The sequence below is a fragment of the Pleuronectes platessa genome, chromosome 9 (genome assembly GCF_947347685.1).
Source record: "Pleuronectes platessa chromosome 9, fPlePla1.1, whole genome shotgun sequence".
NCBI classification, from domain to species: Eukaryota; Metazoa; Chordata; class Actinopteri; order Pleuronectiformes; family Pleuronectidae; genus Pleuronectes; species Pleuronectes platessa.
Window position 1 is genome coordinate 26,052,242 of NC_070634.1, and position 25,202 is coordinate 26,077,443.

The 25,202-nt window shown below is 41.1% G+C and overlaps 2 protein-coding genes and 1 pseudogene across 2 annotated transcripts; 2 read left to right on the forward strand and 1 right to left on the reverse strand.

Moving 5' to 3' along the window:
- Window positions 1–251: 251 nt before the first annotated feature.
- LOC128448724 (putative nuclease HARBI1) lies at window positions 252–1,552 on the forward strand (annotated as a pseudogene).
- An 8,262-nt stretch (window positions 1,553–9,814) lies between these two features.
- On the reverse strand, window positions 9,815–16,252 carry LOC128447763 (transmembrane protein 45B). The gene is made up of 6 exons (XM_053430089.1): window positions 16,120–16,252; window positions 13,517–13,715; window positions 13,219–13,431; window positions 12,933–13,117; window positions 12,589–12,731; window positions 9,815–10,949 (listed from the first exon to the last, which is right to left on the reverse strand). Exons 2-6 carry the CDS (start codon window positions 13,704–13,706, stop codon window positions 10,838–10,840), a joined length of 843 nt encoding a protein of 280 aa, XP_053286064.1. The 5' UTR covers window positions 13,707–13,715; window positions 16,120–16,252; the 3' UTR covers window positions 9,815–10,837.
- A 5,099-nt stretch (window positions 16,253–21,351) lies between these two features.
- On the forward strand, window positions 21,352–24,764 carry LOC128447752 (leukocyte elastase inhibitor). The gene is made up of 7 exons (XM_053430072.1): window positions 21,352–21,508; window positions 21,772–22,164; window positions 22,738–22,875; window positions 22,966–23,083; window positions 23,170–23,312; window positions 23,431–23,598; window positions 24,081–24,764. The coding sequence occupies exons 2-7, from the start codon at window positions 21,793–21,795 to the stop codon at window positions 24,489–24,491; spliced, it is 1,350 nt and encodes a 449-aa protein (XP_053286047.1). The 5' UTR covers window positions 21,352–21,508; window positions 21,772–21,792; the 3' UTR covers window positions 24,492–24,764.
- Window positions 24,765–25,202: the final 438 nt, after the last annotated feature.

Sequence of the window (25,202 nt, forward strand, 5' to 3'; positions counted from 1 at the left end):
GAACGGGCTGTTACAAAAGAACAGAGGCCTGTTTCAGGTAGCTGGTTTTGAGGCAACCCCGAGTTTGTTCGCTCTGAGTTAGTGGAAACTCTGGGTTTTCCGTTTCAGGTAGCAGGTTCAGCGCAACCGAGAGTCAGTTGCTGCGGCAACATACGCCGTGGACCTAACCTGCTCGGGAGGTGGTTAGACCTACTCTGAGTTTGTTGTCTATAAGGCTGAAGGCAGCTCTCCGACAGAAGGAAGTGTTAGAAATGGCATGTCCTTTTCTACGAGAGCCCGTGGACGTAGAGGCTGCGATCCTCAGAAGGAATCTCCGTGAGGAACGATTATTAAGACCCCGGTTGGATATACTTTCTTTTCCTGATAATTTTCTTCACGAGCGCTATCGTTTTTCAGCGCAATCTATCATTTATTGAGACCACCTTCTCAGCCCCCATGTTAACTGTCAAACGCACCGAGGGCATGCTTTAAGTTCAATACAAATTATTTGTGTGGCACTCCGTTTTTTTTGCAAACGGCAGCTTTCTTTACAACGTCGGTGACGCTGAGCACATTTCAAAGGCAACCGTGTGTCGGTCTGTCAGAAATGTGACTTTGGCACTGAAACGTTTTCTTTACACGTTTGTGATGTTTCCAAGTCACCGACCTATACGAACAATCAAGGAAGAGTTCTACAGAATTGCAGGTAACAGTAGCAACAATGTAGCCTATTTGTTTCTTGGAACGTTTTAATGTAATAAATAATGTGCACAATTTAATTAAATTAATTCATTTGTAATGTTCTAGATTTTCCGGGTGTCATCGGGTGCATCGATGGAACTCATATTCCTATTAAAGCTCCTTCAGTGAATGAAGGAGACTATGTTAATAGGAAGTCCTTCCACAGCATCAATGTGCAGGTACAGGTGAAGGCCTAGACCTTCAGCTTTTTAAATTAAAGATACCTAACAAAACAGCCTCTGTATCTAATTATACTCCTCTGCAATTTGAAGGTTGTATGTGATGCCAGAAATATCATCACCCAAGTGGAGGCAAAGTGGCCGGGGTCTGTGCATGACGCACGCATATTTCGGGAGTCTAATCTGTGCACTCGCTTTGCCCGTGGTGAGTTAAGCCTATATTTGAAGGATTTAGAATCCATATTTGTTCAGATGATTAATATTTCACCTGTATCGTAGGAGAGTTCAACGGTCATGTTTTAGGTGACAGAGGGTACCCCTGCCAGCCTTGCCTTCTGACCCCGTATGCCGATCCCGTGCCAGGACCACAGCAGCGCTACAACCTGGCGCATATGAGGACGAGAGCCAGGGTCGAAAACACGTTCGGGATCCCGAAGGCAAGATTCCAGTGCCTCCAAATGCTGTGAGTCACACCAGAAAGGGCATGTGACATAATAATTGCATGTGTGGTTCTACACAACATCGCGATTTTGAGAGGGGAAAATTGCCCACCTGCAGTTGCAGATGAGCAGCACATAAACCCAAACCATGCCATGGATCCACAGGACGGAAGGGTGGTTAGAGAAAGACTCTGCCAAAATCATTTTGTTTGAGTTTTCTATATAGTTAAATGTATTTTATTATTTCAGAAATGTTTTCTTTGGCATTCTTTCGCCTTCCTGTATGATAGTAAACTCGTGTGACAGACCCAGCCTCTGGTAGGGGTTGACACTGTTCAACAAAATAACTTGTCCCACCACAGCCCGTGTTCTAATAAAGACAATCTACTTTTTATGAGGATTTCTTTATTTCCTGAAAGCACAAAAAAAAAAAAAGGTCATTCATATTGGGTATGTTTTTGGAGCAGGAAACAGTATCCCAGTTTGTACCTCACCCACCTTTAACTTATGTTCCAAAATTTGGATCTCCAAAGCATCCTTTGCCTAATGTGGTCCATTTCCAAGTCTGCTTTGTTTATTTGTTTTCCCAGATAGATTTTATAGAGCTCTTTGACTGGAAGCTATAGGAACGCAAAAGATGACATTGGATTTCACAGTGCCAAGTACAGCGTTTTATTATAATTCCAGGGAGAATCTTACAGAGGTAAGCTGTGAAGTAGAGCTAGAAGTGGATGGCCTCTCATTGAATTCGATTTCATCCTGTTTGAGAGAAAGAAGATGTCAGTTTTAAATTGTACAACGCTATCATCAACTTTTAGATGTTATTTTTAAAAGGTGTTAACCTCAATAGGCCTTTCCTCTTCCCTTTCAAATGCTGCAGACAATGTTTCTCCATCATCTTCCTGTAATGACATTAACAGTTGTGTTCAGCAATTATCAAGACATTATTAATAATCTGTGGAAGGTGAAGAATTGTAACAATTGCATGGAGGTTGGTGAGGGCATCTGGTTCCAGTAGGGCAATGACGCCATCAGTAACTGGAAGAAGATGATTAGACAGTGAAACTATTACTTGAGCCAGAATATTGCCCCATCTAATTTGCAACGCGCTGGGTTGCATGTACATATTTAATTATTTTGAATAACCAACCTCTGATAAAGGCACTTCTATCCTGGGGGGTGGGGGGATCAGAGGAGCTCCCTCCAGGGATGCCCTCAGCCACAGGACGCATACTCTGTTGGCTGAGGGCCATCTCCTCAGCCTCTGTGAGGGCTGCAGGTGGTGGACCCCCTCCAGTCTTCCGGGCCTCGGCTTTTTTTCGATTTGCTAACATGGAGGAAAATGTTACCCTAATATTCAGTAAGCGCTATTTTGAAGACACATATATATGTATATACACATACATACATACAATGCATTTTGCCTAGGAGTAGCCTTCTAATATATCTAAATCCTATTAAATATTGGCAGTGTTGGGGTGGCTGAGAAATGTACTACTTACATTTACTGCTTAAATATAGACCCATCACATGTTGAATATAGCTGTTAAATTAGGTAGAGCAGGCAAAACAGCACAATTGATTTGATTTCAATTAAACATTAGTTTACCTGTTTGAACTATATTTTTGTACTTCATTTTCATCTGCTGCCAAGTCCTCTTGGGGCAACTCGGGTTGTTCCTGTGTAAATTGACACACACACACACACATACATACAATTTACATATTGAATAAGTGGAAGATATTAAACTTTCCTCTTATTTTATTTTACTATTTTATTTTACTCACGCATTGACTTGTTCGGCTATTTCCTGCCAAGCTCTCTCTCGCACTCTCGCTGCCGCGGCGGTATTACTTGCTCGGCATATGCGTGCATTAATATTTCCAATTCCATGGGTGAAAGTAACTGGATCTACGTTTTTGGTCCATGTTTGATCATGTTATCAGAGATCCATTGATGATGGCTCTTTATAGTCAACAGGCACGCCCCCAACCCAGCGTGAACACACTCAGAGTTGATTAAGCCAACGCTGATCACCTGTTCTGAAACCGAAAACCCAGAGTTGCTTTTCAACCCTGAACTCTGAGTCAACCAACTCAGAGCGCAGGATTAAACTCAGAGTATGTTAAACCAGCTACCTGAAACAGGCCTCAGTTTACTGAGTGCTGCACAAGGTGAGTCTGGCTGGAGGTCTGGCTGGCAGTGGCAAAAGGAGAGAGATTGCAGGAGCTGTGGGAACCGTCCTCCTATCCTTGCCGCTTGGGCTGGAACCAATCAGCTCCCTGTGAACACATCCACCCATTCCACCCACTCATCCACTCGAAGAGACACACCTGAAACACATCACACAATCATGACAGCAGAGAGGCAGAGAGAGAGAGAGAGAGAGAGGTCAACACAACCTCAAGGTTGTAACACAGTATATGTGTGGGTGTGACTGGGTACTGAGCCACTGACTTCTGGTAACAAAACAACGTTACAGGCCAACTGGCACCAGTGGAAAATAACGCAACCGACACAATTCTGAGGTAATGTTTGCACAACCTCTTTGTGCAATGGCTAATGAAGCAATGATGAAGTGTATTCATTTATCTTTATCGCTTTTACTTAGAATCTCAAACACAACTTGTATTTATATACGTTGTTTATTTTGTACAGCCTGTTTTTATGCTGCCCTTGTGAAGCACTTTGCAACATATGTTATGAAAAGTGCTCTATGAACACAGATTATTAATATTATTAATATTACTATTCATCGTGCATCTTTCAAATGTGAACAACGAAGAAAGACATTCTTGTATGGAGCTGCATTCTTGCCAAAACAGAAGTACAGAATGCTTTGATTTGCCACACAAACATGCAAACAACTGTATGAATCTGTGATTGTGACGACCGAGACTGAAATATTAACCTCCAAAGTGTCCCTTCTAGAGTTTCCTCCACAATGCATCTCTTGTCCTCCGTGCGTCACACAGGTGATGGAAACCCATCTGAGCAGAGACCAAGCTATCAGGGCCTGTACAGCCAAACCATCTGTGGTGATGGGACCTCTGGGTGACGACCTGGCAGTCATCAAACAACTCAGGAAGGAGCAGACCAAAGTACGTCCTGTTTTTTATATAAAAAAACACATTATATATATTATATATATATATTCTGACATTAAATGTTTACAGCGCTTTGCCTTCACCGACAGTAGTTGAGTCAGGACTGATAAGAACCAATCAGGAAGTGAATGTTGATGACTGGGTCATTGTTTTCAAATGTCTGCGTCTTTGTCGTCCACACCACAACAGTTTTCAAACTAAAACGGGGGCCGGGGCATTTCCACACTTCACCATTTAGGTGAGCAATAACTTGGGAGTAGTGTAAAGTAGTCACAGTGAAGCATTTTGTATAACTGTCGTGTGGATGCAGCCTGAGACGTCCACCTTGTGACATTGTTTATTAGTAGTGGTTTAACGTAGTTGCAACAAAAACAGTGATAAAGTCTGTTTCACAAACTGAAGATTTGGACTTTTAAACAAAGTGATGAAAAGGAGAGTCTAATGGAACACACTATTGAGCATTATGGGAAATGGAAGATCTTTAAAGGGACTGTTTACTTTGTGTCTTTTTAAATCTTAACCCTACTCAATGTAAAATTCATATGGGTAAAATGTCAGTTTTCAAATTATTGACAGGCAAGCAGTTATTTTTATTCTTGATGTGGTTGTGGTTGTGCATAAGTAGAACACAATGTCTTTATTGTCATTGCACAACAGCATCATGACATTTATATGCAAACATAAAAGCAAAATAATCATAACACACAACACACACAAGCTGAGGTTAATTAAACACTTAAAATATGACATACAGTGCCTTGCATAAGTATTCACCCCCCTTGGACTTTTTCCCATTATGTACTGTTACTAACTGGAATTCAAAGACTTAAATAAACTTTCCCGTTTGATCAACAAAACATGCATAGTACTTTGGAGGTGCAAAATAAATTTTATTGTGACACAAACAATAATGAGAACAAAAAAGTTGACATCTGTTGGGTGCATAAGTATTCGCCCCCTGTGTCAATACTTGGTAGAACCCCCTTTCGCTGCAATTACAGCTGCAAGTCTTTTGGGGTATGTCTCTACCAGCTTTGCACATCTAGAGATGGAAAGGTTTGTCCATTCTTCTTGGCAAAAAAGATGAAGCTCAGTCAGATTGGATGGAGACCGTCTGTGAACCGCAATCTTCAAGTCTTGCCATAGATCCTCTATTGGATTGAGGTCTGGGCTTTGACTGGGCCATTTTAAGACATTAACATTCTTTAATCCAAACCATTCCTTTGTAGCTCTGGCTGTATGTTTAGGGTCATTGTCCTGCTGGAAGATGAACCTCCGCCCCAGTCTCAAGTCTTTTGCAGACTGCATCAGATTTTCTTCAAGGATTTCCCTGTATTTGGCTCCATCCATCTTTCCCTCTATTCTGACCAGTTTCCCTGTACCTGCTGAAGAGAAGCATCCCCACAGCATGATGCTACCACCACCATGTTTCACTGTTGGGATGGTGTGCTCAGGGTGATGGGCAGTGTTGGGTTTTCGCCACACATAGCGTTTTGCATTGAGGCCAAAAAGTTCAATTTTGGTCTCATCTGACCAGAGCACCTTCTTCCACATGTTTGCTGTGTCTCCCACATGGCTTCTGGCAAACTCCAAACGGGATTTTTTATGGATCCCTTTCAACAATGGCTTTCTTCTTGCCACTCTTCCATAAAGGCCAGATTTGTGGAGTAGACGACTAATAGTTGTCCTGTGGACAGATTCTCCCACCTCAGCTGTGGATCTCTGCAACTCCTCCAGAGTAACCATGGGCCTCCTGGTTGCTTCTCTGATTAATTTTCTCCTTGTCCGACTCTTCAGTTTGGGTGGACGGCCTCCTCTTGGTAGGTTTGCAGTTGTGCCATATTCTTTCCATTTTCTTATGATGGATTTTATGGTGCTCAGAGAGATGTTCAAAGCTCTGGATATTTTTTTATAACCTAACCCTGCTTCATATTTCTCCACAACTTTATCCCTGACCTGTTTGGTGAGCTCCTTGGTCTTCATGATGCTGTTTGTTCAGTAATGATCTCCAACAAACTCTGAGTCCGTCACAGAACAGGTGTATTTATACTGAGATTAAATTGCAGACAGGTGGACCCTATTTACTAATTATGTGACTTGCAAATGTGACTTGTGAATGCAATTGGTCGCACCAGATCTTTGTTAGGGGTTTCACAGTAAAGGGGGTGAATACATATGCACTCGACACTTTTCAGATTTTTATTTGTAAATAATTGTGAAATCCATGTAATATTTCCCCCCACTTTTATTCACTGGACTTCCGGAATATCCGCGCGACACGCGCACGCAACACCGTGAAGGTCACAGTAAGAGGCTTTATTGTCTGGGCAGAGACTAGTTTAAATACTTAGCGTGTCATTTGTTTGATTGTATGTTTGTTTGTAGATTGCTGATCTGTTTTTAGCCGTTACACGGCGGACCGAGACGTCACATCCGGTTCCTTTGTCTACTGTGTTTTCGAGAAGCGCGCGGTAACGAGCCGTTGCTTCCTTTTAACGTGTTACCGTCAGAGATATTGTGCGGAGATTTACATCTGTTAAAAGATAAATCTCACGTAACTGGACTGCCTGCTTCGCTAGTAGTTGTCTCTGACGATGTTTCCTGATCTCTCTCTCTCTCTCTTTCTCTTTTCTCCTAAACCTGTTTATACACACATCCGATCTGTATTTAGAATACAGTTCATGTAACATAGTTAAATCTATATTCAGAGAGGCTGGACACATCTGGAAGCCATGCGGCCCAACGCCAAAGCAGAGACAAAGAATTCTCTTTGTCTGAAAATCCCTTTGTGTAATTCATGTGACGACCACCAGTGTGAGCTCCGGCCACATGGTGTCATTAACATAGACTCCATTTTGAATAACGCAAGTTAAACCACCATTTTGAATCTATTATTGCCACGCCTCCTCTCTCCCTCTCCTCCCATTCTGGCTCTAAATTCATAACGGCTCCGCCATCTTGTTTTGTAGTCAATCCGCCATTTTGAGAGTTTTTAGGCCTTGATTCCACGAATCATGATCGGCCGCCATCTTAGATGTGACGTCACCACGTGACTGCGTCATCGCCACGCCCCCTTCTTTTTCTCTCTCTCTCTCGCTCTCTCACACACACACACACACACACCCACACAGACACAGAGACACATTGATAGACACAGACAGATACACACACACAGATACACATAGATGAATACATGTGTTTTTCTAAATTGTGATAAGCGGCTGCTGTTGTTATCTTTGAAATATGGGAGTTTGTTAAAATGATGAATCATTAAATAACACTAACTTTATTTCACATGCATACACATAGACACACACACACAGAGAGACACTTTGACACAGACACACACACACACACCGAGACAGACATACATAGGTAGACCGCCGGTTTTACATGTATTTTCTGAATTGTGATAAGTGCTGCTGCTGTGTTTATCTTTGAAATATCGGAGCTTGTTAAAATGATGAATCATTGAATAACATTATAACTTTATTTCCCCTTTTTAATAAATGCTTTTGTAATTAAAGTATCTGTAGTCTGTGATTATTTGTGCATATGTATGTGATTGCAGCTGGATTATGATTGCCTGTGCTCGAACTTAAAACCCTTCATTGTTTATTATATAATCATTAATACTAAAATATTGAGATTATTAATATAACTTATATCATTGAGACTGATATTTAAAGATTAAATTGTTGGTCCCTGTAACCAGGGTGGTGCCCCGCAACAATAAGCAATGATTACAGATTTGTATTATTCTTAATTGATAATTTTATTGTTTTCATTAATTATTTTAACTATTATTAATGGATAACCGTATCATTTCTAATTAAATGTGTTACTATTCTTAATTAATAGCTTTATCATTTTTGATTATTTTTAAGAAATAATTGTTATTTTAATAATCATATTTCATGATTATTAATAATTAGCCAACGTCAATTCTACTCCTGCTATTGCACAACACTGATAATAATGAACTACAATAGTCCAGTCTCGATGTAACAAAGGCGTGGACTAGTTTTTCTGCATCTTTTTGTGAAAGGACATGTCTAATTTTTGAAATATTACGCAAGTGGAAAAAAGCGGTCCTAGAAATTTGTTTTAAGTGACTATTAAAGGATAAATCAGGATCGAAGATCACTCCCAAGTTCCTGACTGTTTCATTGGAAGCAAGGGCAATGTCGTCTAGCGCAGCTATATCATTAGATAATGCATCTCTAAGGTGTTTGGGACCAAGTATTATAACCTCTGTTTTGTCTGAGTTTAATAAGAGAAAATTGCGGGTCATCCAGGTTTTTATGTCCTTGAGACATGTTGCTTTCCTTCCTACATCTGTGCTGAAAGTATGAAACATATTTACTTAAAGATCATAAGACTAATGCACAAAGCAGTGAGTGCCCAAATGCCTCGTTGAATAGATCATTTATTTTACTCAATCTTTTCCTCTAGAGAGATCATATCAGCTTTTTCCTCAGTTTCTTTTTTCTACACCTGTCATTACTGATTCCAGTCAAAAACTTTGATAGTTGAATATCAGCTGATGCTCTTTATATACACATACACATATTTTGTGTGTACTGTTAGAAAAGATAAAATGATGAGGAAGTCTCTTATGTATTCCTCAAACTAGTTAGTGACATAAGACACTGCTCGACTACATGTGGTTCAGACTTAGTGTAGGGTACAACGTGGTTAAAGTGCACTCTGCTGGACAAACTGTGTGATGACACCATCTCTTACCCCAAGCATCTGTTTTCGCATTATTAAATCTGAAATAAAGATTTCCTATTGGCTTTATTGACATATTTAGGGACAATGCTTTTCTTTCACCATAGGGGAAGTTACCTACACGAATTACAGTGACGATCTCTGTCCTCAACCAACCACTGAAGAGCAAGAGCGTAGTGACCACACTAATGGCAAACATAAAAAGTCAAGATTCGATATTCTACATTTTCCTTTCAATTATCGACAAACTTTGGAAATAACAGTTGTTCTGTGGTTATTTTACCAAAATCTCCTTCAAAGGCAAAACTTTCCACTGTCACTTGAATCTTGTGTTTGTCATTTCTTTAAATGTGTGATGGAATACAATATTGGCGTGAGGCGGACTAACTTTGCCTTGTTTTTTGTTTGTGCATCATTAGTTCTCTTACCAGTTGTTAAATAATCACAATAACAGATGGATTATTAGTTTTTTCATTTGTTCTTTTTTACCAAAGAAAAATCTTAACTACCTTGTGCAAACAGTAGCTTGAAATACACTCAAACCACAAACAAAACATTTAATAAAAAAAACAAAAACAAAAACACAGCCTTGTCGTGTTTTTTTATCCTAAATATGAGAAGAGCCGGTCTCGGTTTGGTTCAATTAAGTATTTATTAAGAAGCAATGGAAATTTAACAGCATAGCTATGGGCACTCATGCACAACCTTGGCCATGAGAACAAGTTGAAGTACAATGAATTGAATGTCACAAATTCAAAGTTCCCATAACAGGCAGGTGCAAGATTGAACAGCGATGTGACGCACACACATTTTAACCAGCTTCAAGATTAACACCAAGCCACATATTCAGCCCAAACGGCTCCTGCCCCCACCCCCGTCTAACACACTGCATTTGTTTAATACTCAGTTATATTGCTATCTACACAGCAGTGCTAATTTCGTTAACGACCTTTTTCCCATGACTGAGACGAGACGAAGACGTAACGTAAACCGATCTTTGACAATAAAAACTATCACTAAATCAATTTTAACTCTCGTTGACGAGACGAGACGGAAATGTTGGTGGTTGACTAAGTCACAATAATTTTTTAAAACATCATCGTATCAGGCCCTCATGAAGTAACAGGAGCGGACGAGTGTGTGTGTGTGTGTCTGTGTGTGCTCCCAGATAGGTACTTCTTATTTCATACATTTCTCACTAATATAGGGAGGACTCAAATAGCTGTGTTTGATTTATTTCCAAGAAGGTTTAGTATAGTTTAACTTTTAGTATAGTTTAACTTTATATAAAAATGTATTAGCTTTGTTATCAAATATGTTTTGCGGCTCCAGACAAATTTTATTTTGGGGAAGAGGGGGCAAAATGGCTCTTTTGATAGTAAAGGTTGCCGACCCCTGCTATAGACCTATGCTAAGAGGGATATCTAATGGACAACCTAAGTACTGCAAGCTAGAGTTTAATGTGGCTATTAAATGTGACAAAAACTAAACTAAAACTAAGAAGGATAAAAATGACTAAATGTGACTAAAACTGATATGCATTTTCTTCTAAGGACTAAGATTTAGACTAAATCAAAAATAGCTGCCAAAATTAACACTGCTACACAGACACACAAACACACACAGACAAACATAGATTGAAAATCTTGACAGCCTTCACTCTCCATCAGACTCTTCAAGCAAAGCTTTCTGGCAACTTGCACTTGAGGATTTGTTTCTCACTCCAATTTCTATATCCTGTCCCTTTCCGGAGAATGTCCTCACTGTGCTGTTGGAAAAAGAGGGGAAAACTTTAGGAAACATATAAACAACAAACATTTCACAACTAACCTTCTGCTACTCAATCAATATTTGTATAGCCCATATTCACAAATTACAATTCATCTCATAGGGCTTTAACATGGTGGGACATCCTCTGTCCTTAACCCTCAGCAAGAGTAAGGAAAAACGACTGAAAACCCTTTTAACAGTTAAAAATACGTAGAAACCTCAGAGAGACACATGTGAGAATCCCTCTCCCAGGATGGACAGACATGCAATAGATGCCACGTGTAGGAAAACATCATCAAGATTAAAGTTTTTAGCAGCATTTGATGAGGGTAAACATCTTGAAGGATAACTTCAATACTACGTATATGTCAAGTAGTCCTGCTGCAATCATAGTCGATGGTCAGCAGCCAGCAAGATCATGATCCACCATCCAGATCAGATCCACTTTAGTCCACAGTTACTGTCCACTGCCACCAATCAGGATCCGTCATCAGCCGCCACCTCGGTCCTGGTCCACCGCCATTATATAATGCCAACACGACACAAGATCCACCATTACCACTACGATATAGAATCCGTCCTCTCTAACTCAACTCAACTTCCAAAAGTCGTACTACGAAGTAACGTGCAGCTACAGAGAAATATCTAAGAGGTCCAGTACAGACCAGTACAATTGCTGCAGAGCAGGTTTTCAGTTCATATGTGCAATTCATGTTCTAACAGCGTATGCATGAAGGTGCAAAAACATATAAATGAATGATGATCATGTTATACTCATATGTTTTGACTGCAGAGTAAAAGGCAGTAATGCACCAGTAATACAGAGGAAGCCAATGACAAGACTTCAAAGTAAAGGTCTCATGCAGGTTTCAGAACAAGGACTCATATCCTTAAGGCAGAGTAAAAATGACAACCATTAAACCCTTCAAATGGTTCAGATATTAGAATAATACTCAAAATGTTTGGTGTTTTAATGTTGAAAACACTTAAGATACAAATACACACAAAATCCAGGTTACTTGTGCTAAAATATTAAATCATTTTACAGTCCAGGTTAATAAGAGTTTCATTTTGCGTAATTTGTTTGATTCCAAATATATATTATGTAATTTCCCTCTGTGTGAACCTATAGCTAAGGCATTAGGTCTGTAGATATTCTCAGTCATCCAGGTCATAGTATAACCCAGTGCTAAAAAACAAGGTAAAATTAACTTGGTTGAGTTTCTTGAAGACGTTTCACTTCTCAGCCAAGAGGATTCTTCAGTCCCAGGTATTTAACTATTAGGGTCCTAAGGGGTCGTTGAGGTTAGCTGAGAGGCTGGACCCACCCTGCTCGGGGTTTAGTTGGGAGAGTTGTTGACCGCCCCCTATGAGTCATGTGTCCCAAACTGCGAATGGTAGTTAAACTTCCTGGGGATGGAAGTCCGGACTGTATTGCTTGCAGTATGTACATAGAGCTGAAGAAGCCTCTTGGATGAGAGGTGAAACATCATCAGGAAACTCAATCAAGTCCAGTTGACCTTATTATTTTGCATTTGGCTCTAGCTATGGCTCTAGAATTCTAGAATTTTTATTTAGTTGTCACACACAGGTAATGTAACGTATGTAAGGATATTTCATAGGTTAGGGATACTTACCAAGAAACCACACACGCTGTGCAGGCGACCAGAAGAAGGGCGACAGCTAAGTGCCAGCAGAAGCACATTGTGAAAAACATGGCGTTGTTTTGCAGTGTCAAGTCCCACTCGTCTCCGTTTGAAGGGTACAGAACAAATCCAATCTGGAACAACAAACAGTGTTGACAAAAGAGCCGTCTGCATGGGAAGCTCATTTATAGGTGTTCAAAAAACAGTGTTTGAGTGTGTGCCACGTGTTGAATCAATTGAAAAATATTCTGCAGATGTATAGTACTATATGGTACCGTGTTTATGGACACATTCACAAGTCACATTTAACACATTTCTGCATTTCTGTAAATCACCTGGAAGAACCATGAGCCCTGCAGGATGAAAAGACACCCCCTGAGCAGCTCCAGAACAAAGTTGTCTATGAACACCTCCAACATGGTGCTAGCTGCTCCAGCAAACACAGCCACGAGCAGCAGCGAGTGGATGTGGGCGTCCAGAAGGTGGGGACTTTTCACGCATGTGGAATAGACCAGAAAGCCTTGGAGATAGGGTGGAGAGTCAAACACAGAAAACCACACAAATACAAGTCTGAGAGGTTCATTGGTGATCTGAAGAACAAAGTTCAAACTCAGAGCTTACCTTCCACAAAAAGAGCGATGGAGAGAGCAAGGCGGTCAATGCCAGGTGGCACCTGTTTGGATTTGATGCTGGTGATCAATGCTATCCCTGAGATCCCAAAGAACAGATACATGGTGCTGTGCTGCCAGTTCATCAGCTTCACCCAGGATTGGTTGTCTCTGTCGTACAGGTGGGCGTGTGGCCCATCCATCACAAACTGTTCCACCATAATACCTGCGACGAAAAACTAAGACAAATGAGTCAAGAGCAGATTTGGAAGGTTAACGAATGCAGACGGAATGAGGAGAAAAAAACTGACCCACAAACGAGGCAAATATTTTGAATCCTCCTTCGATGTAGTCCAATTTTTTAAATAAAGGTGGCATGCCCTGTCTTTTGTTGGGCTGACTCATCCTCCAGTTTTGTTGGAGAGTATGTTTCACTGTCAGCCAAAAGCCATAAAACAGGAAGAAGGTACCAGGAAGGGCGTGTCCTCCAAAGTTGGCCATCGTTTAGCCCTAAAACAACATAAGAAATATACCAGAGCAGTTAATAATGTATATTTGAGACAATCACCATGTTTTATTTAGGATCAAACACTTTTTTCCCTATGAATGTCACAGGAGTCCACTTTGAGGTGAAAGTGCAGGCAGATTATTTTATGGTGTTTAGAGCTATATAATGATTATGTCAAGTGACAGCTAAAGGAGAGGACAGGGGAATAAAAATGGCAGCTGGGAATAGAATGGCTGTGTCACTCACTTATCCCTTTAGTGAGGTAGCAATTGTGCAGCGCTGTCCGAATGTTTAGTGAACACCTTATATAGTGGAATCATTGTTTCCCACTATGCATTGTCAAAAGTAGCGTGCAACCGAAGCTCACTAACAGAGCAAAATATACTATAATGCATTGTGCTCGCGACAGAGAGACAATAAACTGAGGCAAACAAGTTAATTTGAATGTGCTTTTTACCATAAGGTATTAATAGTGTAAAATAAACATTTATTTGGGGATTTTCCACTGATGTTAGTGTTCAGGCGTAATTCTGGTGCAGAGAAAATGCACCCTACAAATGCCAAGTTATTATATATGTTAGTATTTATAAATATATATATATATATACCCCCTCTACACCCGTGACTGCACACCTACCCACAGCACCAATGCAATCATCAAGTTTGCAGATGACACCACTGTGGTTGGACTGATTCACACGGCTATGAGACTGCCTATAAGGGATAAGGTCTATAAACAACCTATAGCATCTATCTCCTCCAAAACAAAGGAGCTGATAATCAGTTTCAGGAAAAGGGAAGTGGACTCTGCTCCCTTACAGATGTAGAGGAGCGAGTGACTAGCTTTAAATTCCTATAGGCACTCACAACTCCCAGGACCTCACGTGGATAGATGACACTACTTCTCTGATGAAGAAGGCACAAAAGCGGCTCAACTTCCTACAGACACTGAGGAGAGCTAAACCGACCAAAGAACTGCTGGTGTCCTTCCATCGCTGAACTGCGGAGAGCGTACTCACCTTAAACCCCCTGGTATGCCAGCTGTTCTGTGGCTGACAGGAGCGCTCTCCAGAGAGCCATCCCATCAGCACAGAAACACCCAACTACCTTCACTGCAGGACATTTACAGAACCTGCTGCCTATGACGAGCCACAAACATTTGGATCAGCAAAAAAACAACACTGTGCTGGTCTAATCTACTGTTCACAGAACTGAATACTTCCTCACATATGTCTGTGTGTATTATTGTTTATTTCCATCCCTGTTTTATGCAAAATGTTGTCATACAGCTGTGCAATAAAGGAATTCTATTCTATTTTATTATATAGTAAAGTAGGGGTCAGTGAATGAGTGGGGGATTTATTCATAGCAGACATATTGATATGAAAAAGAGGTTAAACCCAAATATATCGATGAGATATTCACGAGATGTCTGTAAATTGCTGAAATGTAAAGCCTATAAGTATCACGTGTCATTATATATTCACACAACTTGCTGATTATGAGTATTCTGTACTTTTGTCAAATGTATAAACTTAAATAGTCATGTTGCCAAATGAAAACACCACTCTAAACGGAAGTGCTCAGTGAGGTAAGTGAACCCTCGAATCCAGACGATAGCTTCCCATTTGCCTTGCTAATCTGAAAGTCAGAGCCTATGACGCACCACATCCTTTGTGTCTCAGCGAACTGAGCAACTTAGAGGAACGACTAAATCAACTGCTCCGCTGCAGGAGTATTGTTTGTCTGTCCATATGTTTGTTTGTAAGCAAGTTTACACAAAAACAACTAAACAGATTTTCACGGAAGAACCTATTCAATATTTACTCACTTTAAAGTTGCTTTTTTTTTTTAAATGTTTGCTGTTTTCCCCTGGGAATTATTAATGGATCTTCATGCGAAAAAATGTCTCTGTCTGCATCAAAGATAGTTGGTGAAAGAGGAACTGCCACTCTGCACAACCACAAATAACTTATACTGGCGTTTCAACAAAACCAGTACGGTGAGACATCGTCTTTATAGTGGATCTTATCAGTGCACTGTCAGGGGTGGGATCCCAACTGATTTTACATTCATATTGTACCAGTAGTTTACACTTAGCATTGTTTTTTAACTTTAAGTATTTTAATAAAGAGCCTCATAAACATTATGGTAAGTGTGCAGAAGAAGTTTGCATATGTGTCTATAGGGAAATAGAATGTATTATTAAAGGCCTTATGAAGGCTCTCAGACATGAAGGCAAATGAGCTAAGTTTAAATACCTCGAGTAAAAATCCCTGAACTTTCACAAAATCGTATTTCCCCATCTGAAGCACAAGCTGGACAGTGTCCGCTCTATAGATACTACCTGTGATACTGATCCTTTTATTCCCTCAGCTACAATGTGGTTAACAAAAATCTACAAACCTTATCGAACTCCCAAATGCTCTGGAGATCAGGTGAAATCTGTGAGTGTTAGCAGCTTTCAAAGTCCGTGTGAACCCTGCACACTTGTTCCCTGCACTTCAAACCTGTATTCACATCACAACATGGACCCACCCATAATTTACAAGACTTAACTTGTTTTTTAAAGATAACTGTATCCATCACTACCCCTTGCCTTAAACTGTACTTCATATGTATCAATTCCTAAAAGAAATGTTTTTTTTTTTATTATTGCAGATTTTGCCTGTTTATTTATTCATACCCTGCAAACAAAAGGCACAACAAATCAAAGCTATGAAACCAATTATTAAGCTAGACCTTAAATTCTATCATTAAATCTTTAAAATAAATGTGTGGACAGAGAACAAAAAGTTTGGCTGACGTCCGGACTTGCTTTTTCAGCACAGGAGGACACAATTTGCACAGAAAGGTGAGATTTGGAATCTTGATCAACCAGTGTGTAAAAATCCCTAAATAATAATAAGGTGCATTGTATGTAGTCGCTGAGTCTACGTCTTTGCTTTCACTTGCCATTTTTATGAGACCGAGAGCTGTTGTCTTGGAATACGTTGCCTGTTTGATCTACGTGTGTGCGATGAATCATGGATAACGTAGTGCGAAGTCGAGTTAGTTGGTTTAGGTTAGGCTACATCGCAGACATTTTGTGGGCACTGAGCAACAATATGGCTATGTCTCTCCTCAGGAGAAGGAAAACATTCCGTTACGTTTGACCTGGACCTCAGATAATATTGTAACGGACTGGTAGTTAGGTTTATATTCTGTTTGCCTGCTCTGTGTTTGTTTTGACTTATGTTCAGCTAAGTACACCATGTTAATAAGTATTGAGATGTCCTGAGGGTCAGTGAACAGGTCAGGGTGGGGCACGTGACAGTTCTAGACCAATGGCTGTGGGGTTGTGTGGGATGGCAGGCTTTCATTGGCTGATGAGTTGGCGGGTCAAGGGTGAATGAGGAAGGATAGTGAAGAATACGGTGGTGGATGTTAGGAGTGTCGGAAGTTAGGAACAAGAATGTGTCGTGTCCGTTGGACTTTAATAAAGTTACACAAAAAAGAGAAAAGTTCCCTGTCGTCTGTGAAGTGAGGAAGCTACAATATGAACGTGTTCACCGTTCAAATTCATTATTTGTCATTAAGTTGCGGTCAGCTCATCGTTCTCATAAAAATGAACATGTGAATCTGCAATCAGTATGGACATATACACTGATTTGTGCCACCTCGGACTTCCCTCTCTCTTTGTACGACGCTGCCATCGCCTTCTCTCAGCAGAGATACAACAATCTCCCATCAAAGCATTTGGAGTATGCGCTATCTCTGTCCGGATTGGAAAACAACAGATCTGGCATTTCGTGAGTGTGGTTCCCCAACTTCACTCCTCATTCTTGGTGGGGGCAGATCTCCTCGTCAGACTTGGAACACATGTGAGATACTCTCTGTCTGCTGACCCAGCCCAGTTGCCCTCAGGACTAACCATCCCCCAAGCATGCCAGGTCGCCAGTGAGGTTGACATGGTCATTCCTCCACGAACCGCAGGGGCCCCCATCCGACTTAAAATCCTCAAGGGACAAAGGATACCTGGTCCGCAGGCATTTTTCCAGCCTTTGCCCTCCTTCGGGAACTCAACCTGGAAGTCTGTGGCACGCCTAAGCTGGAGGTGAACCAACGAACTACGCCCTTGGGGTCTAATTGGCCACCCCAGAAGAATCTAGAATGACAATCCATTTGTCTCAACTACACCCAGGAGAACTGGATAATAACAATCCTTGGGTTACCCGAACCCTCTACCTGAACAGCCAGGGCTTGCGGATGATCACACGCATGCACACAGACACACACACACACTCTGGGTTAATTCTAACCAAGAACAACACGAGGGTTAAAGCACGCAAGACGAACATCCCTGCAGTCATCGCTCATCTAAGTGAGTGGGAAGTGATCAGCGGCAAGATATAAAGAAAGCAGATGCTGCAAAAGTGAGAGGATGGCTCAAGAAGGTTAGGTCTAATGAATTCATCCTCCATACAGGTCTTTACATGGATGTTTTGGGGGAGTTGTCCCATCTATCTCTCCAATTCCAGAAGGACAGCATCTCTCTGCCCACAGCTTTGGAGGCTATTGAGACTTCCGAAGAGGTACTGAAAGACATGACAAAAGGTGATGGCCGAAAGCTGAGAGCAGTGAAGGTGGAGTGTAGGTGTGGTAGCTGCAGAGGTGTAGAGCTTTCTGACACTTAAGCAGATGCTGAGGAGAGATTGAAGAGTCCCAGAGAGCAGCTCATCCATGACATTGTGGCCTGCCTTGATGAAAGGTATAAAACAGACACAATCCTCATGGCCATGTTTACACTGGACCCTAAGCACTGGCCTGAAGGTCTGACTGAGTATGGTAACGAGAAGCTCTTGCTGCTCCTAGAGCATTTCAAGGAGATACTGATGAAAAAACGGCTGCGATGTCAGCGTAATGGCAGAATGGACCCGTCTTAAGAAGATCATCAAAAGGAATTGCAGAGGTCTAAAGTGGAAGGAACTATGGGCACAGATTCTAAGTCTGAGGAGTTCCTCCAACATACTCCACATAATTGAAATAATTCAAGTCAGGCCAATGTCCACCTCTCGAGAGGACGTTTTCTCTTCTGAATCGGGTCAAAACTCACTGGCGGATCAATCTCAACACAGCACAGTGGAAGACCTAATGATTATCTCACTAGAGGGTCCAGAAGAAGAAGATGCAGCTGCTGCAGCATGTGCAGAATCTGCTGTGAAAAAATGGTTCAGCAGTGGGAAGAAAGCAAGGCGGCCCCACATAAATCCCTATGGGAAATGGCAGCTGGTCAGACCAGCAACTTCTCCAATGGCTGACAGTGACACAGATGACGACGATAATGAACTGGTGCAATTTGACAAATAAGCCACGCATGTATGTATACGTACGTATTTAGAATTTTTCTCCATAGTACATATAACTTAATAATTACTTTTTAATTTGAAAAAGAAAGATAAAAGTTCTTCTTGAATATGATTGTCTGATTTATGTTTTCGGTTTTTTGTTGAAAAATCTAAGAAAACACTTTGAATCTGTAGACTACTGCCTAATAGTCTTATTATTGCCATTTGATGGCAATTGTTCATATACTGTAAGCCTAAATAAGTGTATTTATTATTTTGAACAAAGGTTAAATGTTATTTCACAAGTTTCAAAAGGTGCCCCCAATTTTTTTCAAATGCCCCTGGATTTCAGTCAGTTGTAGCAAAAATTGCCCCCTAAAAAATATGTAAATTTTCTACCCAGCTTCCAGCCAATCTTCTCAAGGGATTCCACTGACTGTGGGGTCACTAACCTACACACTGTGTGCATCCCCACTGATCCAAACACGCTACCGACCTTCGTACGTCAGTACAAAATCCCATTAGCAGGATTTGAATCATTTCAAGACATCCTCGAAAGCCTGTTAAAGAAACAGATAATCAGGGAATGTAACTCAACCTACAATTCCCCCATTTGGACGGTGCTAAAACCAACCGGTAAGTGGCGCCTCACCGTTGCTTATCGTCCCCTGAATAAACAAGTCCCTCTTACCCCGTGGCCTATGATTCACCTGGATCATGAACTTTAAGTGATGATATCTTCTTATTGCACACTGCTTATCACATATAATGATTTCATAACTTTGTCATTATTTGGAGAAACTACATCATTATATTTGATTAGTAAATCATTTCGGATCAGTTCCATGGAAATCAAGATGAAGCAACACCTCGACACACCAAGATGTGTTCATGGGAAAAACGGTGTTCAACCATGAAAAAATCCTCCCATTGTCCACAGATGTTCTGCTACAGAAGGGTGTGGAGGTGGAGGTGGAGGTGGAGGTGTGCTCTCCCTGCCTCCGGCTCTGCAGGTGTGCACCAGAACAGAGCCAGAAAAACAAATACAGTTTGAATGATACAAATATATATTTGTTTTGGATGGTTTGGAGTTGACCTGAAGCTGCTGGCTGTCTCTGTGTCCCGCTGTGGGTTTCTCAGGAGGTGCTGAAGGTGATGTGCACCATGGATGACCACATCGTCCACGGACTGAACACCACCATGCCCACAGTTTTCATCCACGATGTGGTCATCCATGGTGCACATCACCTTCAGCATCTCCTGAGAAACCTACAGCGGGATACAGAGACAGCCAGCAGCTTCAGGTCAACTCAAAACCATCCAAAACAGCTATATATATTTTTATCATTCAAACTTTATTTGTGCTGTGGCTCTGTTCTGGTGCACACATGCAGAGCCTGAGGCAGAGAGAGCACACCTCCACCTCCACCTCCCCACCCTTCTGTGACAGAACATCTGAGGACAATGGGAGGATTTTTTCATGGTTGAACACCGTTTTCTAATGAACACATGTGGGTGTGTCCAAGGTGTTGCTTCATCTTGATTCCCATGGAACAGATAAGAAATGATTTACCAATCAAATATAATGACGCAGTATCTCAAAATAATGACTTGTTACAAACCAATAATGAGTTAATTTCTTAAATACATAATTGCTAGTTCAAAACCATTTCTCAAAACAAAGACTTTGTATATTAAAATAATGACAGAGTAAGTTATGAAATCATTATATTTGATACACAATGTGCAATAAGAAGGTATCATCACGTAAAAGCCATAGAAACAAATACAAATAAGAAGAATCAATAAAAAGGAGACAACATTGCACAAGAGCAAAAAATAATAATTAGCAATATGTAAGAATAAAAAGATGACATCGCATGTCAAAATGTGATTTAAAAGAAGTTACTGAATCTGGGAGTAAAGAAAAACAAGTGATTAAGTCTTTAAATGCAACAGACATGATTCTGTTCCAATCATTAATATTTTAAAAAGGGTTCATCAAACAATAAATAAAAACTATTTTACTGGTCATTTGTGGTATATGGACGAGCAGATGCAGTTTAGATAGTTTCTTTAAATGTTCCTGACTAAATGTTTCTCAGTTTCTTAGATTTCTGTTGCTGATACAGAGGAGAACTTAATCAAACCCCCCCCCCCCAAAAAAAGAGTGAATGTAAAAAACAGAAAAGAAAACGAAGCAACTGAGGCTGAAATATTGTGACTTTTAGTCTCTTGAGTAATCGCACAAAGAGGTTGTGCAAACAATTCGTCCGAATTGTGTCGGTTGCGTTTTTTTCTACTGGTGCGCAGTTGGCCTATAACGTTGCTTTGTTCCCAGCAGTCAGTGGCTTATTGCCCAGTCACACCCACACATATACTGTATATATACTGGTGTACGTGTTCCTCTACTGACCACTCAACCTCCAGGTTCACATTCTCTGCTTCCACATCTTCTCGTCTCTCAGGTATTTTGCATTTATAATTCTATCTGATTTGATGTGTTGGGGATTTTTCTCCATCACACACTGTGAGAGAATGTTTGTTATGATTAGGCTCCATAAACAAATAAAATTGAGTTTGGTTCAGTCCAAACTCATCTGGTTGGTTTTGGGGGTCTTGGCACATTTTTTTCTGCAAAAAATTGAAGTACAATCAAGCAGCAATCAGGTGCATTTCTGTTCAGATTTGAAAATAGGTATGTCTAAAAAGCTTTTTTTGTTCATTACAGGACAACTGTACATCGTCAGCCATGGGAAACAAACCCGGCAACACTCACCAAAGCTCCGACGACCATAGTGTTGACGACCATAGTGTTGACGATCATAGTGTTGACGACCATAGCATCGACAACAGTAACTCCGGCAACAAATTCGACAACATCACCAGCATTGGCACAATCAATGTTTCATCCCGAAGGCAACTCCAAAGCTCAAGATGCTTGATACCAGTCGAAAGCTCATCCAAAAGCTCAATCGACATCTCAAGCGATGTGCAGCTGTTCCGGACTCTGAGCCGTGCAAACCCATCAGGGAATTTGTTTGTGTCTCCGCTGAGCATCCGTTCAGCTCTGGCTATGGTCTACCTGGGAGCCAGAGGAAACACAGCCGATCAAATGGAAAAGGTACATCACACCATGTCTCTGTTACCTGTCATTCAGAGAGTCAGAGCTGTGGGACCAGTTGGTTATGATGGAGCAGACTGAACAGTGTTTCTAAACCATCTGTTCCTCTGACTCTAGATGAATCCCTGACACAAGGTCCAGTATGTGCTGCTCTCTGACAGCAGGACATTGATCTGACTGTTCAGTTCATTAAACCAGTTTGCTTTCAGAACAGAAGAACAAATCTTACAGTTTCTTACTTGTATCTTATTTTCGTCTCATCTATTAATGACTTCAGTGTTAAAAATGTGCAGATTTTAATCTGCAGTGTCTCACTCGGGTTTCTACAGAAGAAATCTCTATGAACAGATTCTGTGTGTGAATATGTAGAATTTGCAGGTGAGAGATGAGATTTTGTCGCCTTCTGATTTCTACATTTTACAGATATTTTACAAGTGGGCTGGCAGGAAAACTTCCAGAAAATGTTCTGAGGAACTGACTCTGAGATTAGCTTCCTCACCTACAGACCCTGGACTCTTAGGTGCACATCTGAAAGCATTTAAATGTCACGTGTTCATCCAAACTTCCACACAGGCCCTGTCATTCAGTTCTGATGAAGCCGTCCACGCCAAATTCAAGAAGCTGATCGAAGACATCCACTCACCATCGGTGTCATACATTCTGAAAATAGCCAATCGTCTGTATGGGGAGCAAACCGCAATGTTCCTACCTGTAAGTTTCAAATTTTTCACTTATCACAGCAGAAATGTATACTTCTTAAAAGCTTCCTTGAAAGTATAAGATGATATGTGGTTTGTGCAGCGATTCCTGGAAGCCATGTGTAAGTACTTCCATTCCGACCTGAAGACTGTGGATTTCCTCTGCGCCGTGGAGGCGAGCAGAAAGGAGATCAACACCTGGGTCGAGCAGCAGACAGAAAGTACGACTTTACACCTGAATTGAATGAAAACGGGAATAAATCTTTCTATATTGTTCTGAATTCTCAGGTTTTCTGTTACATTTCAGATAAAATAAAAGATCTCCTGAAGCCGGGGATAGTCTCTGCAGGTACGAGGCTGGTTCTGGTCAATGCCATCTACTTGAAGGCAAACTGGAAGAACCGCTTTTACAAAGCAAACACCAAAGAGATGCCCTTTAAAGTCAGCCAGGTAAAAAAACGCTTATCTATGTCCCTTAGCTCCTCAAACTAAAGTAGATAGTGACCTAATCCCAATGGAATTATTAGCTAGATAGACATTTTAATAGTTGTTTGTCTCTGTCTGTCAGACTGAGTGCAAACCAGTCCAGATGATGATCCAGATTGAGAAGCTGCCCTACAACTACATCCCTGAATACAGTCTGCAGATCCTGGAGCTGCCGTTTGAGAAGGAGGAGCTCAGCATGTTCATCCTGTTGCCTGAACAGTCCACAGACTGTTCCGACCCTCTGCTGAAGGTACACAGAGTTAAATCAATAGATTGTTTTCATATTGAGAAGCTCAGATAAAAGCTGCTGGTCACTCCCTGTCGAGCACCTAACAGCAGACAGACAAAGATGGAGACCAAAATGGTAAAACTACTACATGTGTATAATATGCATCTTACAACTGACCAGCCTGTGCAATGTTATTTGTCTTTAACAGACACTGTGTTTACTAAACAACTGAAGTTTAGCTAAAAGGAGGCAACAGCAACTCAGTCGATTAATGTTTTTTTTGGCGGTGGAATAAACAACAAGATGGAGAATATCCCTTGTACTGCACTTATTAATGCCTACCACCAGTTGGTGTTATCAGATGTTAGTGACCACCAGCAGATGTTAGGGACATAACTTCTGTTGTGTACCTTAGCGTCATCACATGTTTCAGCCTTTTAATCACAAGACACCCTCTTCTTAGTTTTTAGAGATGTGAAAAAAATGTATTTGCTCTGTTCCAGCTGGAGATGGAGCTGACGCTGGAGATGCTGAATGAATGGACTGACAGGAAAAACATGGACGTCCAGTCAGACATCCACGTTCACCTGCCAAAGTTCAAGCTGGAGGAGGACTACGACCTGAAGGAGCCTCTGTCCGAGCTGGGCATGACAGACGTGTTCTGCCCGTCAAAGGCCGACCTGTCTGGCATGAACGGTGAAGCAGGACTCTTCCTGTCTACGGTGATTCACAAGGCCTTCATGGAGGTGAACGAGGAGGGCACGGAGGCGGCTGGGGCCACAGCAGCCATTGGATTAGATAGATGTATGTTGAGGGTGAAACCCTTCACAGCAGACCACCCCTTCCTCTTCTTCATCAGGCACAATCAAACCGGGGCCATCTTCTTCCTTGGCAGGTACGCGTCTCCTCAGTAGACAGAACCAGGGCAGGAAGATATTCAAATGAAAGCTTAATCCTTTCAATCTGGGTTTTATTTTTGGGGCTTTATGCTAATTAGCATGATTTTTTCTTCTGTTTTTGCACTGAAATTGTAGAGGAAGATATTAATTAATGAAAAGGGCTTAATCCTTTAAATGGGGGCTTTACTTTCTGGGATTTAGGCTATTTAGCTTGGTTTTTACTTCTGTTTTTGCACTGAAATTATAGATGAAGATATTAATTAATAAAGAATAGTTTTGATCCAACAATGATTTGTGTGTTGATTTTGGAAAGACAATTTCTGGAGTTTGTGTTTCACATGTGAAGAAGCAGCATGAGATTGTCCGGGTCAGTCTTGTTCACAACAACAGAAGCTGTCCAATATTGAATGTGGTTAAAATGGTTCTAATAAGTGAGATATTAAAGGGGACATATTATGAAAAATCCACTTTTGTAGTGCTTCTACATGTTAATGTGGGTATCGGGCATGTCAACCGTCCCAAAAACTCTTGCAAAAAACAACTCCCGCGATTTGTTGTGGTTCCTCTATGTAAGAAACTATACGATAGAGTGCGTCGAATGGGAATACGACCAGAATTTACATCATAGTCAGTCTACATGGCATAGCCCCCCCCTCCCCCCGGAGGCGGAGATCTGGTGGAGGAGGAGACCGGGTTACGTTACAAGCCATAGCACGCTCCTCAGCT